Below are 13562 nucleotides of genomic sequence, written 5' to 3'. Positions count from 1 at the left end.
CTAGTATTGTTGAAGTTCAGCCAATAGACTCTTAAATATGAAATTCATCTGGGTTTATGTCAATTGAGGTTTTCTAGATAACTTTGAAGGTAGGGCTGCCTATCTCATTTATTTAAACAAAATGTTTGTTTCAAAATGTGGGCCTATCCCTTGCCCCTCATCGCCTTCTGCAGCTAGGAAAACTGGTCCTGGTTCCAAGAGTGGGAGAGCTGACCCTGACCCTCACCAGCTGCAGCATTTAGGAGAGTGGGCCTTACACCTCACTTGGGCAACACAATAGAGTTGACCCAGTTATTGGGGCTGCAGGTGATCTGGCCAGAATGTGCCTTGGGAGATTTTGGCCCTACACACCCATACCATATGGTGTAGTGGGCAAGGGAGAGATGCTCTCTCCCGTCCCCCACCCCTTACTGCTTGTGATTTGTGGGAGAGGTGGCCCTGAGTTTTGAGAGTGGGAGATTTGGTTCTGCCCATCACCAGCTGCAGCAGTAGGAAGATTGGGCCCTGTACCTCAGCTAGGTAGTACACTAGAGCTGACCCTGTTGTTGGGGGCACAGGTGAGCAAGATGGAGTGGGGGCAGGAGCAGCATAAGAGCAGGAGTACTGACTCTGCCTCCCTCACTGCCATGTGGAGGCATGCGTGAGGGAAAGACGCATGCCCTCTCTCCTTGCCAACTGCTGCAGGCAGGAGAACTGGTCTCACGGGGTACCTTGCCTGGGCAAAACAGTAGAACTGACCCTGGTGATATGAGTGTGAGTGAGCTGGTCCTAGGACATGAGAACAGGAGTACTGGCCCCACTCTTTGCTGTCTGCTGCAGTGGGTGAGCTAACCGGGGCAGTGCTGGATAGCTTGCCCTGATGATGTTGATGAGGGGATACTGGCAGGTTGACCAGTTTAGCTAACATCCAGGTCCAGAACCAGGACTATGAGTTGGCCCACCCCAACCAATATCTACCTCATTTATGAACTGCTGGAGCATGTAAAGGGGTCAGACCTGCAGATACAAAGCTTCAGGGTCTCCATGACACAGGGCAGCAGTTAAGATATCTAAGAGGAATTCCAGTGAGGGACCTAGTAAGAGGGTATAGCAGAAGCCAGAGGCCTCAAACCAGACTCATTGCAATATACATTTACAACTAAAGACGAATGGACTAAAGGGTACTATAGCTTCTATGCCAAGACTTTGTTTTCCTTTATTTTTTTTGTTACGTTTTTTGATTTTGTTTTTTGTTTGTTGGTTTGGTTGGTTGGTTTAGTTTTCATTAAATTTTATTTTTATTTGGTAGGGACATGTTTACAAGGGCAGAGGGTAGATATGAAAGGATGGTGAAACAAATGGGATCAGAATACATGATGTGAAATCCACAAAGAATCAATAAAAAAGTCTAAAAGATGGGCCGGTTGTAAACTAACAGTTGACTTAAACAAGCTGAGATTGTTTGTTAGCATTGTAGAATCAATGTCTTTGAAGCAATAGAGACTAAAGAGTTAGTTTTGGGTTGGGTTGGATATTATTTATCAAGTCTTTGTTTTCTGTACCTTATAATCCTCTTTAACTACCTAATTTTTCATAGATACTTTTTGGTTACTAAATGTTCAATGAAGATGGATAAGATGTGTGTGTATATGCGTTGTGACAAGACTGTCAGAGTTCTTGTATAGTGCTCAGAGGACAACTTGGGGGAATTGGTTCTCTCCTTCCATCATGTGAGTCCTGAGGTCAAATTTAGATCTTTCTAGTCAAGATTTGAAAGTGTCAGAGTTTCTTTCCCCTGTTCTTATTCTTCTTAGCTGCCTAAAAACGCAAAAGAAATATTTACATTTCTAGAAGTTCTGTGCATTTAGGTTAGAAAATGGAGTCAGTTATGCTTTTTTTGGTAGCCATATATATAAATACAAACGTCCTTTAGCCTACCAAGATGTCTTCCCAGAAAAACAGCATTTTAAAAAGGTAATAAAATAGACGCTTTGTTACTTCCTTTGGTAAAAATCTATTTGTGGAAATGTTAACAGTTTTTACCATCTTGAGTCCAAATAATTCTTTATGGGTTTAAAATGTTACTTCTCTAGGTAAAGCAATTATCTGTGACGACTTGAACTTTTCCTGTGAATTTAGATTAACGTAATTGTAAAATCTGGGAAACAAGAAAACCCCAGTTTATTCCATTATAGCAATACAATCATTTTGTTTTGTATACAATTGTATTGCATTAATTCATTTTCAGATTTTTGTATAATTATCTGTGGTTTCTTGAATCCTGCCTCCCTCTCCTACATTCCTGTTTTCCTTTTCACTGAATCATCATGGAGGTGGGGATGAGACCTGGCTAAGACTTCGTTTGGTTTCTAATTCCAAGTTTCTCTGAGTGTGAGCATTGACTATGCTGGCTGTGCTTCTGTTATTTAAAGTGATGTATTTTTCATACATTGTGGCCCTTAAATGCAAGCCAACCTCTTCATCTGGTGTCAGCCAAAGGAAAACTGATCTGTTGCAACGCTGGAGGAAAAACTGGCAATGTTGGATTTACCTATGTTGAAAGATGGTATGTTGTTCTTCATCTTGGGCTCTCCAAGTATAATTTTGACAGTGCATGGTTTTTATCTTATATGCCGATTTTTGTCTCTAACTTCTGAGTTAGATTCAGTTTGTGTTTAATTCCAGTCTTTTTTGTATAATTTACATAATTATCATTGAGGGTGTATTCATTTTTAAAATTTTAATTGCTCTGTAATTCCATATTGCTACATAATTTTATAGCCATCTTTTATAAGAATTTCTAGTTTTTGTCTTTTCAGAAAGATTGTGGGTACCAATAGAGTTTTTTATTGAGAGTGAATACTTTTAACTTGGCTTCTTTAGGCCCACTCACCTTGATTCTGCTATCAGAATTGAAATAGTGCTGCTAATTTCAGTATTTCTTTATTATAGAAAGGGCTCGTTTGTTCTCAGGTGTGTGAGACTCATCCTGTATTAAGGCTGAAAAAAATTAAATTTAAGATTTCTTATTTAAAACAATCTTAGGGTCTTGTTACAGAGTGAAAGACTGGAGCCTAACTACTGAGGAGGCTGGGGCAAGAGAATAGCAGGTTTAAGCAGTCCAGACTACATACTGAAGTTTAAAGTCAGCCTGGGAGCAAGGAATAGAGGTACTCTCCTGTAATCATAACACTCTGTTGGTAAAAGCAGGAGAATTACTCCAAATTTGAGGCCACACAGAGCTGCATAGCAAGACCCCTGTCTGAGAAAGCTAAAATAAGTAAAACAAAACAAAAATAAGTCAGCCTGGGCAGCTTAGCCTTGTCTGAGAATTAAAATACCAAGTCGTTAGCCCTGAAATTATAAACATACAAGCAACACTAAATGGACTCAGCAGGTTGTATTTAGAGGTTTATGTGCTTAAATATGTAACAGCAGCAAAGCAAAACAGGCCCTGAATTTGAGTGGGAACGTGAGGGTGGGGCATGGAAGAACGTAGAGGGGAGGGGAAAATGTTGAAAATCTGTTCTAATTTTTAAAAATTTTTGAATGAGACAGACTGGTGGGGTGGCTCAGTGGATAACGGTGCTTTTCACAAAGGTTGTTTATGCCATCCCTGAGGCCCACGTGCTAAAAGGAGAGAAAATGATTTTTAAAAATGGAACTCTGAACTGTAAAATTAGGATAGAGAATTTTGCCTTTAGATAGGTGCCGTGGCACATGCTTTTAATCTCAGCACTCGGGAGGCAAAGGCAGATGGATTTCTGAGTTTGAGGCCAGCCCAGTTGGTCTACAGAGAGAGTTCCAGAACAGCCAAGGCCACACAGAGAAACTCTGTCTCTAAACACAAAAATCAACAACAAAAGTTGATCTCTGATTCCCACATGCATGCAAACACACACACTATAGTTTTTTTTTTAAGTAGAAGAATAAGATTAGATTGATACCTTAGTTGTATAGCTCTTACCTAGCACGTGCCAGCATTCAAACCTTCATACTGAAAAAAATGAAAGAGGATACAGTGTGGTGATTAATGGTATCCATTTGAATCTGAACTGCTTGGATTTAAAAGACTTAGCTCTGGTTTTGAAACTAAAGTGTCTTTGAGCAAACTACTTATCCTTTCTTTGTTTGTTTCCCTTGAGTAAATAGTAATAATTACCTTTATAGTATTCTTGTGGGAATTAAACCAGTATATTTAAAGGATTTTGTAATAGAACCTTGTTTGTAACAGGTACTATATACATTGTCTTCTGGCGATTTCTGAAAATCTTTATGATACAACTGTAAAGTTTGAATGCAGAGAATGCTTGGAATCAAGATTGGGTACCTTAAACAACCCTATATAGCTAAACTTTATGTGTTCTTTTGATAGCTAAACTTTAATGCTGAAGAAACTTGAGTGGTAGGCTTGTGAACGTCACATGATTTTAAATTGATATATATACACAGATGTTCATTGTGCCTCCTATAAACTACAAATTTTCCTTTCCAGTGACTTTGGTATCAAAACCTTCTTATTCTTCAACAAAGTATGAATGTTGTCATGATTCATCTTGTTCTTCCCACAGAGTCTGTTTTCTTCTGGGCCACAGTGTTTGCCTCTTTAAGCATAGCAAGGAAACTTAGGGCTTTGCAATCTGGTATTGGTTCTCTATGTTTTTTTTTTTTTTTTTCGTTTTGACACCTGTGGAGAGAGTTTTGTTTTACATACTCTTGTGCACTCCTTTGATAATGTTTTTAATGGTAATCAAAGCATTCAAGAGAGCATCTGTGTGATCCATGGCTACCCCTTTCTGGTTATGGACATGCTTTTGAGTATTCACGGTAGAAATTTGGTGACAAAAGATATCTATGTTCCTTTGTGTTATTCTTTGGTGCTTCAAAAGAATACTTAGAACCATTTAAAAATGTAGAATGTCTTATGTATATTTTTATAATATATTATATAGCATATTATAAATATACATATATCTCAAACTGACTTTGTTTAGAAAACTCCACTTGAAAGTAATTGAATAACAAAAAATTTTTTATGATTAACCAGTTGTATACAAATATGTATACTGAAGTGTGGTATACTAATAGGAGGAACCTGATTTTGTGGTAAGTTTAGACAAGTTGGAGTTGTCTAAAACTGTGATATTAGGATAGAGAATTTTGTCTCTAGGTAGATGTGGTCATGCATGCCTTTATTCTCAGTACTCTGGAGACAAAGGAAGGGAGATAACTGTAAATTCAATGCCAATCTAGTGAGTTCCAGGCTAGCTGGAGTTACATGGTGAGACTCTTTGAAAAATAAAAATAGAAATAAATTCTCTATCTCTCAGCCTGGAGTAGTGCTGAGGTTTTTTTTTTTTTTTTTCATTTTTTTTTTTTTTTTACAAACTTTCGTTTTTTTCTTTCTGGTCACTTCCTGAAATTCAAAATAAGGATATACATCATTGTATCATTGTATAGCAACATTTGTAGTTAAAATAGTTATCAAGTCTAAAGTCATCACTATCATTAAACATTTTAGATCAAATTTGGTATATTTTTTAAAGGTTTATTATTATTTTTTAAAGAATTAAAAAGATTTACTTAATTGTTTTATATGTATGAATGTTTTGCCTGCAAATATGTCTGTGTACCATGGGTGTGTCTGGTGCCTATTAAGGTCAGAAGAGAGCATTACATCCCATGGAACTGTAGTTACAGAAAGTTGTGAGACACTATGTGGGTACTAGGAACCTATGCTGAGTCTTTGGGAAGAGCAAAATGTGCTATAGGTGAGCTAGCTCTCCAGCCCTTATTTTATTTCTGACACAGGGTCTCACTGTTTAGTCCAGGCTGACTTTGAGTTGCAATTCTCTTGTGTCAGCTAAAATGATAGGCATGTGCCACCTAGGCCAACTTATTTTTGTCTCTTGTTGGTAGTAGACTTTAATTCTAGAACCTTCTACACCACTGGGTTAGACTCCAACCAAGTTACTGTTTGTTTTTTAATTCTTTTTCAAGACACTTTCTCTATGTAGCCTTGGCTATGCTGGAACTTGCCCTGTAAACTATAGTTTTGGATACCTTCATTCAATGAGTATCAGTTTCTTCTTGTTGTATCTACTTTATGTTTAAAATCCCCATAGGTTTTATGTTGTGTTCTTTCCTTCTGTTTATTTTTCATCTGAATAAATCACATCTATTTTTTTCTATCCATTTGCATAGTGTAAGTTCTAGAGGTGAGTTTTTTATCCTGTGAGAAAATGGAGAAAGCATGGAAACCACATGTGGAACATTGCAGTGACAAGTGTATTTTTGCAGTCATATGGTAGCAGTATCAGGAACTATGAGACAGGTTAATAAGTAGAGTTTAGCAGCTTGTAAATCCCATAATTTTTCAGTGTCATGGATCGTTAGAGCCTCAGACCTGTGCTGCAGATAATGCTTTTTCATTGTTAAGGTGGAAGGCATTTGATAATGATACCTAGAGTTATTGAACATGCATTGATTACTAACAACTGCCGTCTTTCCCTTTGCTTGCTCTACCATCAGCTTTTTGCATGTAAGCACAATTTTGGATCAAGTTATTTAATTTATGCTTTTATATCTTTCTCCTTTCATAAAGATTTTAGCTGGTTTTTGACTTGAGTTTGAGATGGGGAGGGGTAGAGTGGTGGTGGTAATGGTGGTGGCTGAAATGGTCTGTTCCTTGTCAACCAGAAGCCTATTGTATATCCAAATAGAATATTATTCCATCAGCACTTGTCTTTGAAGGTGGTTTCTGCTTGAAGAATGGTGACTCTTAGCATAGCTTTGGAGTAATTGGTTCTCTTCCTTCTCTTTGGATATATTATTTTTTTCAGATTCTTTTCTGTTCTTGTTGGCTGTTTTTCCAGAAGATTCAGCCTGTCATTTAAAATGTTTTGAATCACACTTTCTGTGGGAATTTTCTGTGAAATTTCTGGGATTACCCTTTTCTGATCAGCAGTGAGAAGAGGGCAAAGAATCTTCTTAGTTAATAGGAAAAAAGCCATTTGGAATGAATTTCAAATTTCAGAAACACCCAGACTTTTCCTTCAGTACTTTTTCTGTTTGTGGAAGCACCTTTGCCTAGTGTCGAGGGGAGGGGATAGGTGGGAGGGCTTGTGTTGAAGGGATTCAGAACAGGGGATATAAATGTGTCTTTTATGTTTGCAAGGCACTAACACCACTCCCGTCTGTATTTAAATGCTGTCCCCAGGTTACGACTATGGCTATGTCTGCGTGGAGTTTTCACTCTTGGAAGATGCCATCGGATGCATGGAGGCCAACCAGGTTGCTTTATACTTCGGTCAAATGATGCTGAAAGGATATATTTTTTAATATATGGGGAGGGAGGGTTTCAAATAATTTCACTTTGGAAAGGTACAAGAAACCAGTTGTGCAAAGGAACTTTTTTTAAAAGCTGGGAAATTTATTTAGAAGAGTTAATGTGTACAGGGTACATTTAAGAAATTAGGTTCCAGTTCTAGTTTGACTTCGTTCCAGAGACCGTACATGGGAAATATGACAGATCTGGAGTGTTTCCCTCTGAAGTGTGATAAAGTTGTGTAGGTTCCTGATGCAAATGATCCTCTATTGTCTAGGCTCTCGAGGATCTGCCTGCACAGGAATTTTAGGTCAATCAATGGTCATTCCCAGACTTTGGATGAAGGTCACACTAATGGTGATTCCTGTGGCTCTAAGGTTCCTCCTATATGTGTTATATTTGAGAGAGTGGCATTGAGGAGAAAAGAGAAATGGATAGTTTGTGTCTGTCTCATTAATTGTTCTTTGCCAGTTGGAGTTTGTTTCAAGTCATTGGCTGTTCATAGTCAGAGCTGGTGAATATTGAGTCTGCATTCATGTTTGAACTTTCAGGAGTTACTCAACTTTCCACCTGAAATTGTAATCTGCATCTAATTGAACACTGGTTAGTGGTTTGGGAAGGAATTGCTAAACAGATTCCTTCTTGTTTTTTGTTTTTTGTTTTTTTGTTTTCTCTCTCTTGGGAAAATTAATTTGGTTTGTCTCAGATCCTCTATCATGTGATGGGAGAGGCATCTTAAGGATGTAGTTTGACTGTTAGATATCTACTATCTATACTTAGAAGCATCTGTGTGTCACAAAAGAAGGTTCTGCTAAAGGAGAGTTTTTTTTATAAAATATTTTTCTATAGCCTAGTGCTTGCTCATCAACTTGGCTCTACTTAACATGATTACATGATTCATGGCACTTACTACCCCTCTGGCTGACCTGGAACTTACAGAGATCCATCTGTCTCTGCCTCCTGAGTGCTGAAATCAAAGGCCTGCACTACCATGCCCAGCTTTATTGTTTACTTCTTTGAGGGGAGGGATTCTCCCTTATTAAAATGCAGATAGTATTGTGGGTTGTTTGCTTATTTATTTTAAGGCATAATCTCATTCTGTAATCCAAACAGGCCTAGAATTAATTGTGTAACTTAGGATAGATGTGAACCTTGTAGTTCTCCTGCCTGAGTTTCTAAGTGCTGAGGTTAGTTATGAGCCACTATCTTAATTTGTTTTTTTCTTGCTGTGACAAAGTATCATGACCAAAAGCAACTTCAGGATGAAAGGATTTATTTCAGTTTACAGTTCATAGTTCATCATGAAGTTTGAAGTAGGGCAAAAATTCACACTGGGAACCCGGAAAGCAGAAACTAAAGACTAGAAATGAATGATGTTTACTGGCTTGTTACCCATGACTTGCCCAGCCTCTTTTCTTATACTATCCAGTACCACTTAACCAGGTGTGGCATTGCCCCCAGTGAAATGGGTCCTCTCAAAGCAATCATTTAAAAAAAAAAAAAAAGAAAGAAGGAAATTGACCTTCCATGGTGGCGCTCGCCTTTAATCTCAGCACTTGGGAGGCAGAGGCAAGCGAATCTCTGTGAGTTTGAGGCCAGCCTGGTCTACAAGAGCTAGTTCCAGGACAGCCAGGGTTGTTACACAAAGAAACCCTGTCTTGAAAAAGAAAAAAAGCCAGGCGGTGGTGGTACACACCTTTAATCCCAGCACTTGGGAGGCAGAGGCAGGCGAATCTCTGTTAGTTCGAGGCCAACCTGGTCTACAAGAGCTAGTTCCAGGACAGGCTTGAGAGCCACAGAGAAACCTTGTCTTGAAAAAAAGAAAAAGAAAAAAAAAAGAAAGAAAGAAAAGAAAAAGAAAAATGCCTTACAGAATTGCCTTCCAGCCAGTCTTATGAAGGGTTGTTTTGTTTTTTATCCCTATTGTTTCCTTCTTCCCTAGGTTTGTGTCAAGTTGACCAAAAAACCAATTAACAGCCAACATACCTTTCTCTAGAGAACACTATTGATGTATTCTAGCTTAGTAGTAGTGTAAGCACTTTCTGCTATTCAGTCATCACAGAATAATTGGATGGAGGGCCATATCCCTTCACTTAATAGGATTCTTACTGCCTGTCCATCACTAAGAAAATAAGTATTATCAGAAATTGTGTTACTTATAATTTTTGAGAGAAGAATGAAAGCTCTAATTTGTATGATTCTATCCTACTAGTCTCTCTGAAAATGAGAATATTTATTTAATTCATAAGCAATTTGCTTTTAACAATCTTTTATCATTGTCTTATTATGGAGTAGTTGAAATATAAATGGGCGTACCATGGCAGATGCATCTCTTTTGTACTGTTCTTTCCTAAAGTACCATTGCTTTTTTTAATTCACTATTTTGTTGTTGTTTCTTTTTTTATTATTGATTTTTATTGAGTTCTACGTTTTGTTAAGCCTCTTCCCTCCCCTATCCCAAGGACCCCATGCTCCCAATTTACCCAGAAGATCTTGCCTTTTTCTACTTCCCATGTAGATTAGATCCACGTATGTCTCTCTTGGAGTCCTCATTGTTGTCTAGGTTCTCTGGAATTGTGATTTGTAGGCTGGTTTTCTTTTTTTTATATTTAAAAATCACTTATGAGTGAGTACATATGATAATTTTCTTTCTGGGTCTGGGTTACCTCACACAAAATGATGTTTTCTAGCTCCATCCATTTTGCCTACAAATTTCAAGATGTCATTTTTTTCTGCTGTGTAGTACTCCATTGTGTAAATATATCACATTTTCCTTATCCATTCTTCAATCGAGGGGCATTTAGATTGTTTCCAGGTTCTGGCTATGACAAAGAATGCTGCTATAAACATGGTTGAGCATCCTTTGGATGTATACCCAAAAGTCATATTGCTTGGTCTTGAGGAAGATTGTTTCCTAATTTCCTGAGAAATCGCCACACTGACATCCAAAGAGGTTATACCAGCTTGCACTCCAACCAGCAATGCGGAGTGTCCCCTTTATCCCACAACCTTTCCAGCATAAGTTGTCATCAGTGTTTTTGATCTTGGCCATTCTTACAGCTGTAAGATGCAATCTCAGAGTTGTTTTGATTTGCATTTCTCTGATGACTAAGGATGCTGAGTATTTCCTTAAGTGTCTTTCAGCCATTTTAGATTCCTTTTTGACAGCTCTCTGTTTAGGTCTGTACTCCATTTTTTAAATTGGATTATTTGTTCTTTTGATGAGTTCTTTGTATATTTTGAAGATCAAACCCCTGTCTGATATGGAGTTGGTTGTTGTTGTTTCTTAAAAATAAGTTTATGGGGCTGGAACAATGGCGTAGTGGTAAGGTGCACTGGTTGTTCTTCTAGAGGACCTGGGTCCAATTCCCAGCACCCACATGGAGCTCACAATCATCTCTAAATACAGTTCCAGGGGATCTGATACCTTCACCCAATGTACATAAAATAAAGCTTAAAAAAAAAAAGATTAGTTTACACAATATAGAACATATTGACCTGGGATTCTATGGTAAACCAAGCTGGCCTGGAACTGAGAGAGATCCATGTGCCTCTACCTCCTTAATTATAAGTAAAGGCCTGCCCCACCATGCCCAGCTTATCAGAGCTATTTTTAATCTTAAAGAGTATCAACATTAGCTGGGAATATAGCTCAGTGATAGAAATACTGCCTGGCATGCACAGGGCCCTGGTTTCAATTCTTAGCACTCAAAAAGGGAGGGAAATAATAAGAGGTATAAAGCATTCTCTATCTCAACAAAAAATCCTATCTATAAAGTATCTAGTCTCTTAAACAGTTCAGGTGGAACTAGGGAATCATTCTTTACAAACAGGTATTCTGTTGGACCTTTGGAAAAATGTTCATTTGTGCTAGCAACAGTTAAGAGAAGGTGGTTTATAGATGTCTTTTCCATCTTCTTTAGCCATTCAGTCAACAATTTTTATGGTTCCCTGGTCCCCTAGTGATTAAGAAACCAGAAAAACTTACGAACAGAGCCATTACTCTTCTAGATTCGAAATAGTATTGCAGGTGTGGCGGTCATTATGAAGGAGTGCCTTGTGGTGTTCCGTTCTGAAGTGCAGTTAAGATAGCCCTATCTGGGTATGGTTGAGTTCACCTGTAATTCCAGTGCCTGGGACACCTAGGGTAGGAGGATTTTTAGGCCGTTCCAGGATACATAGTAAGATTCTGTCTCAAAACAAAGCAAACCCCAAAACCAAGCTCTATCTTTTAGGAACCTGTAATCTTATACCTAGAAAGGAGGAAAGGCTTATTTAGGCTGGCAAAGATCAAGTAAAGGTACTTGTTGTCAAACTTAATGAACCAAGCCCTGGGACCTCTACATGGGTGGAAGGAGAGGGAGGGCAAGTTGTTCTCTGACCTCCACATGGGTGCTGTGGTGCATCTCTCAAAACAAAAGTACATCTTCACTTTCTTTACAGTCAGTCCCATTTTCTAGATACTTATTTCTCCCATGACCATGAAATCCTCTCTTGTTGAACTCCATAGTCTTGATGATCAGATCAGTGTTTTTTTAGTAGCCTTTCTCGTACTTCAGAGCATATGTAAATATTTCGATGGCAAAAAAAAATTGATGGAAAAATATGAGATCCTCAGGGAAATAAACCCCATGTTACTTTGGTACTACAACACGAAGAGGGAATACAGGTTCTGCAGGCAGGTCTTAGTTTACCTGTGGCAAATTTCTTAACCCCCCTGGGTCTGAAATCACACTATTCCTAATATCTCAATAAGCCCTAGTGTGGATTCAACAGGATGATTCATTTCATTCATTTATGAGTGTTTTTGTGTGCCAGGATGCTGAGGATGCCACAGGGAACAAAATAGGCTATATTACTTAATTTTAATGGAAAAATATGACAAGTAAGTTGACAAGATTAAAAGTAGGACAATATGTAGTAGTGCTGAGTGGTATTTAAAAATAAAGTAGACTATAGCCCTGCCATTAATTCCAGCACTCGGGAGGCAGAGGCAGGTAGACTCTGAGTTTGAGACCAGCCTGCTCTACACAGGGAGTTCCAGGACAGGCTCCACAGCTATACAGAGAAACCCTGTCTCGAAAAACCAAAACCAAAAAGAAAAGAAAAGAAAGACAGTAAAAAAAAAAGGAGAGCAGGCTATTGAGAGCCTATAAGATAGTCAGAGAGTCTTGTTGAGACGTTATTCTTGATGAATAATGTATGCAGAATACTTAACAAAGCAACTGACACTTGGTAAGCATTTGAAGTGAGATGAATGTGTCCTGTCTTCTTCTATATATCAAATAATTTCTGATCATAACTCTAAAAAATAAATTTATTTTTGTATCTGGATTTAGATTTAGGCCCTTAATGTCACAATAATTAGGAGTCTTGTGGACAAAAATGTAAAAATGGTCTGACTCCTTAGAGTACATAAAATGCTTATGATTCCTTAGAGTACATAAAGTGTTTATAGAAGATTGTTCTCCTTTCTCCAAGTTTTACTTACAGAATTACTTAAATTGGTACAGTCTCTAATTTGTCAGAGATCTGGTGAAAGCCTCAGAGCAGGGCCTGATTGTATCTATAAATACTTCTAAGGGTTCGCTGAACTGCTCTAAATTGAGTTTTTCATAATCTTTTGCTGTCTTGATAAGAAATCTCTTTATCATTGGCTGGTATTTGTAGATCTGCGAGGTGGAAATAAAAGAAAATTCTGCTGGCTTGCTTTGTAGAGTATGGTGGATTATGTATACATTGGTGAGGCTGCTCACTATAGTAACTAAGACCCCTCTCCTCTAGCTGCTTCTCAGTGCCTGCATGCACAAGTCAAACAGGAAGAATCTCTGCAACAGTATTGTGACAGGGAAACTCATCAGAGTATGTGTATTAGCTGTCTGGAGAAATAACTTTATCAAGTATGAAGATGTGAGTATTTTAGCTCATGCCTTCATCACCTTTGTCTAGGAGAAAGGGATAACTGTGAAGCTTTCATTCATTTTTATCCTTCATTGGCAATGTTTGGTTGGTTTTCTTTGTTTTGTTTTGTAGGGTCTCCATTGTGTTCATCTTTGTTATTACATTTCTATTTAATATTTATTAATTTATTTATGAGAAAGGGCCTCATTCTGTAACCTTAACTGGCCTGGAACTCACTATGTAGATTAGACTGGCCCTGAACTTACATAGATCCACCTGCCTCTGCCTCCTGAGGGCTGGGATTGTGTGCATATCACCACCCAGACTTGGTAATATATTTCTTTTTCTTTTCTTT

At 38.1% G+C, this 13562-nt stretch overlaps 1 protein-coding gene across 3 annotated transcripts in view; it reads left to right on the top strand.

The window, feature by feature from the left end:
• Positions 1-13562, top strand: part of Rbm6 (RNA binding motif protein 6) — a 121937-nt gene that overhangs the window by 40565 nt on the left and 67810 nt on the right. For all 3 annotated transcript variants that reach the window (XM_005347868.2, XM_005347869.2, XM_013346601.2), the window contains exon 6: positions 7199-7272. In XM_005347868.2, the coding sequence (XP_005347925.1) occupies positions 7199-7272 (74 nt within the window). The remainder of the gene's footprint in view (positions 1-7198; positions 7273-13562) is intronic.

Source organism: Microtus ochrogaster, chromosome 5 (assembly GCF_000317375.1).
Source record: "Microtus ochrogaster isolate Prairie Vole_2 chromosome 5, MicOch1.0, whole genome shotgun sequence".
In the NCBI taxonomy this organism is placed as follows: domain Eukaryota; kingdom Metazoa; phylum Chordata; class Mammalia; order Rodentia; family Cricetidae; genus Microtus; species Microtus ochrogaster.
This window is presented reverse-complemented; position numbering and strand designations above follow the sequence as displayed.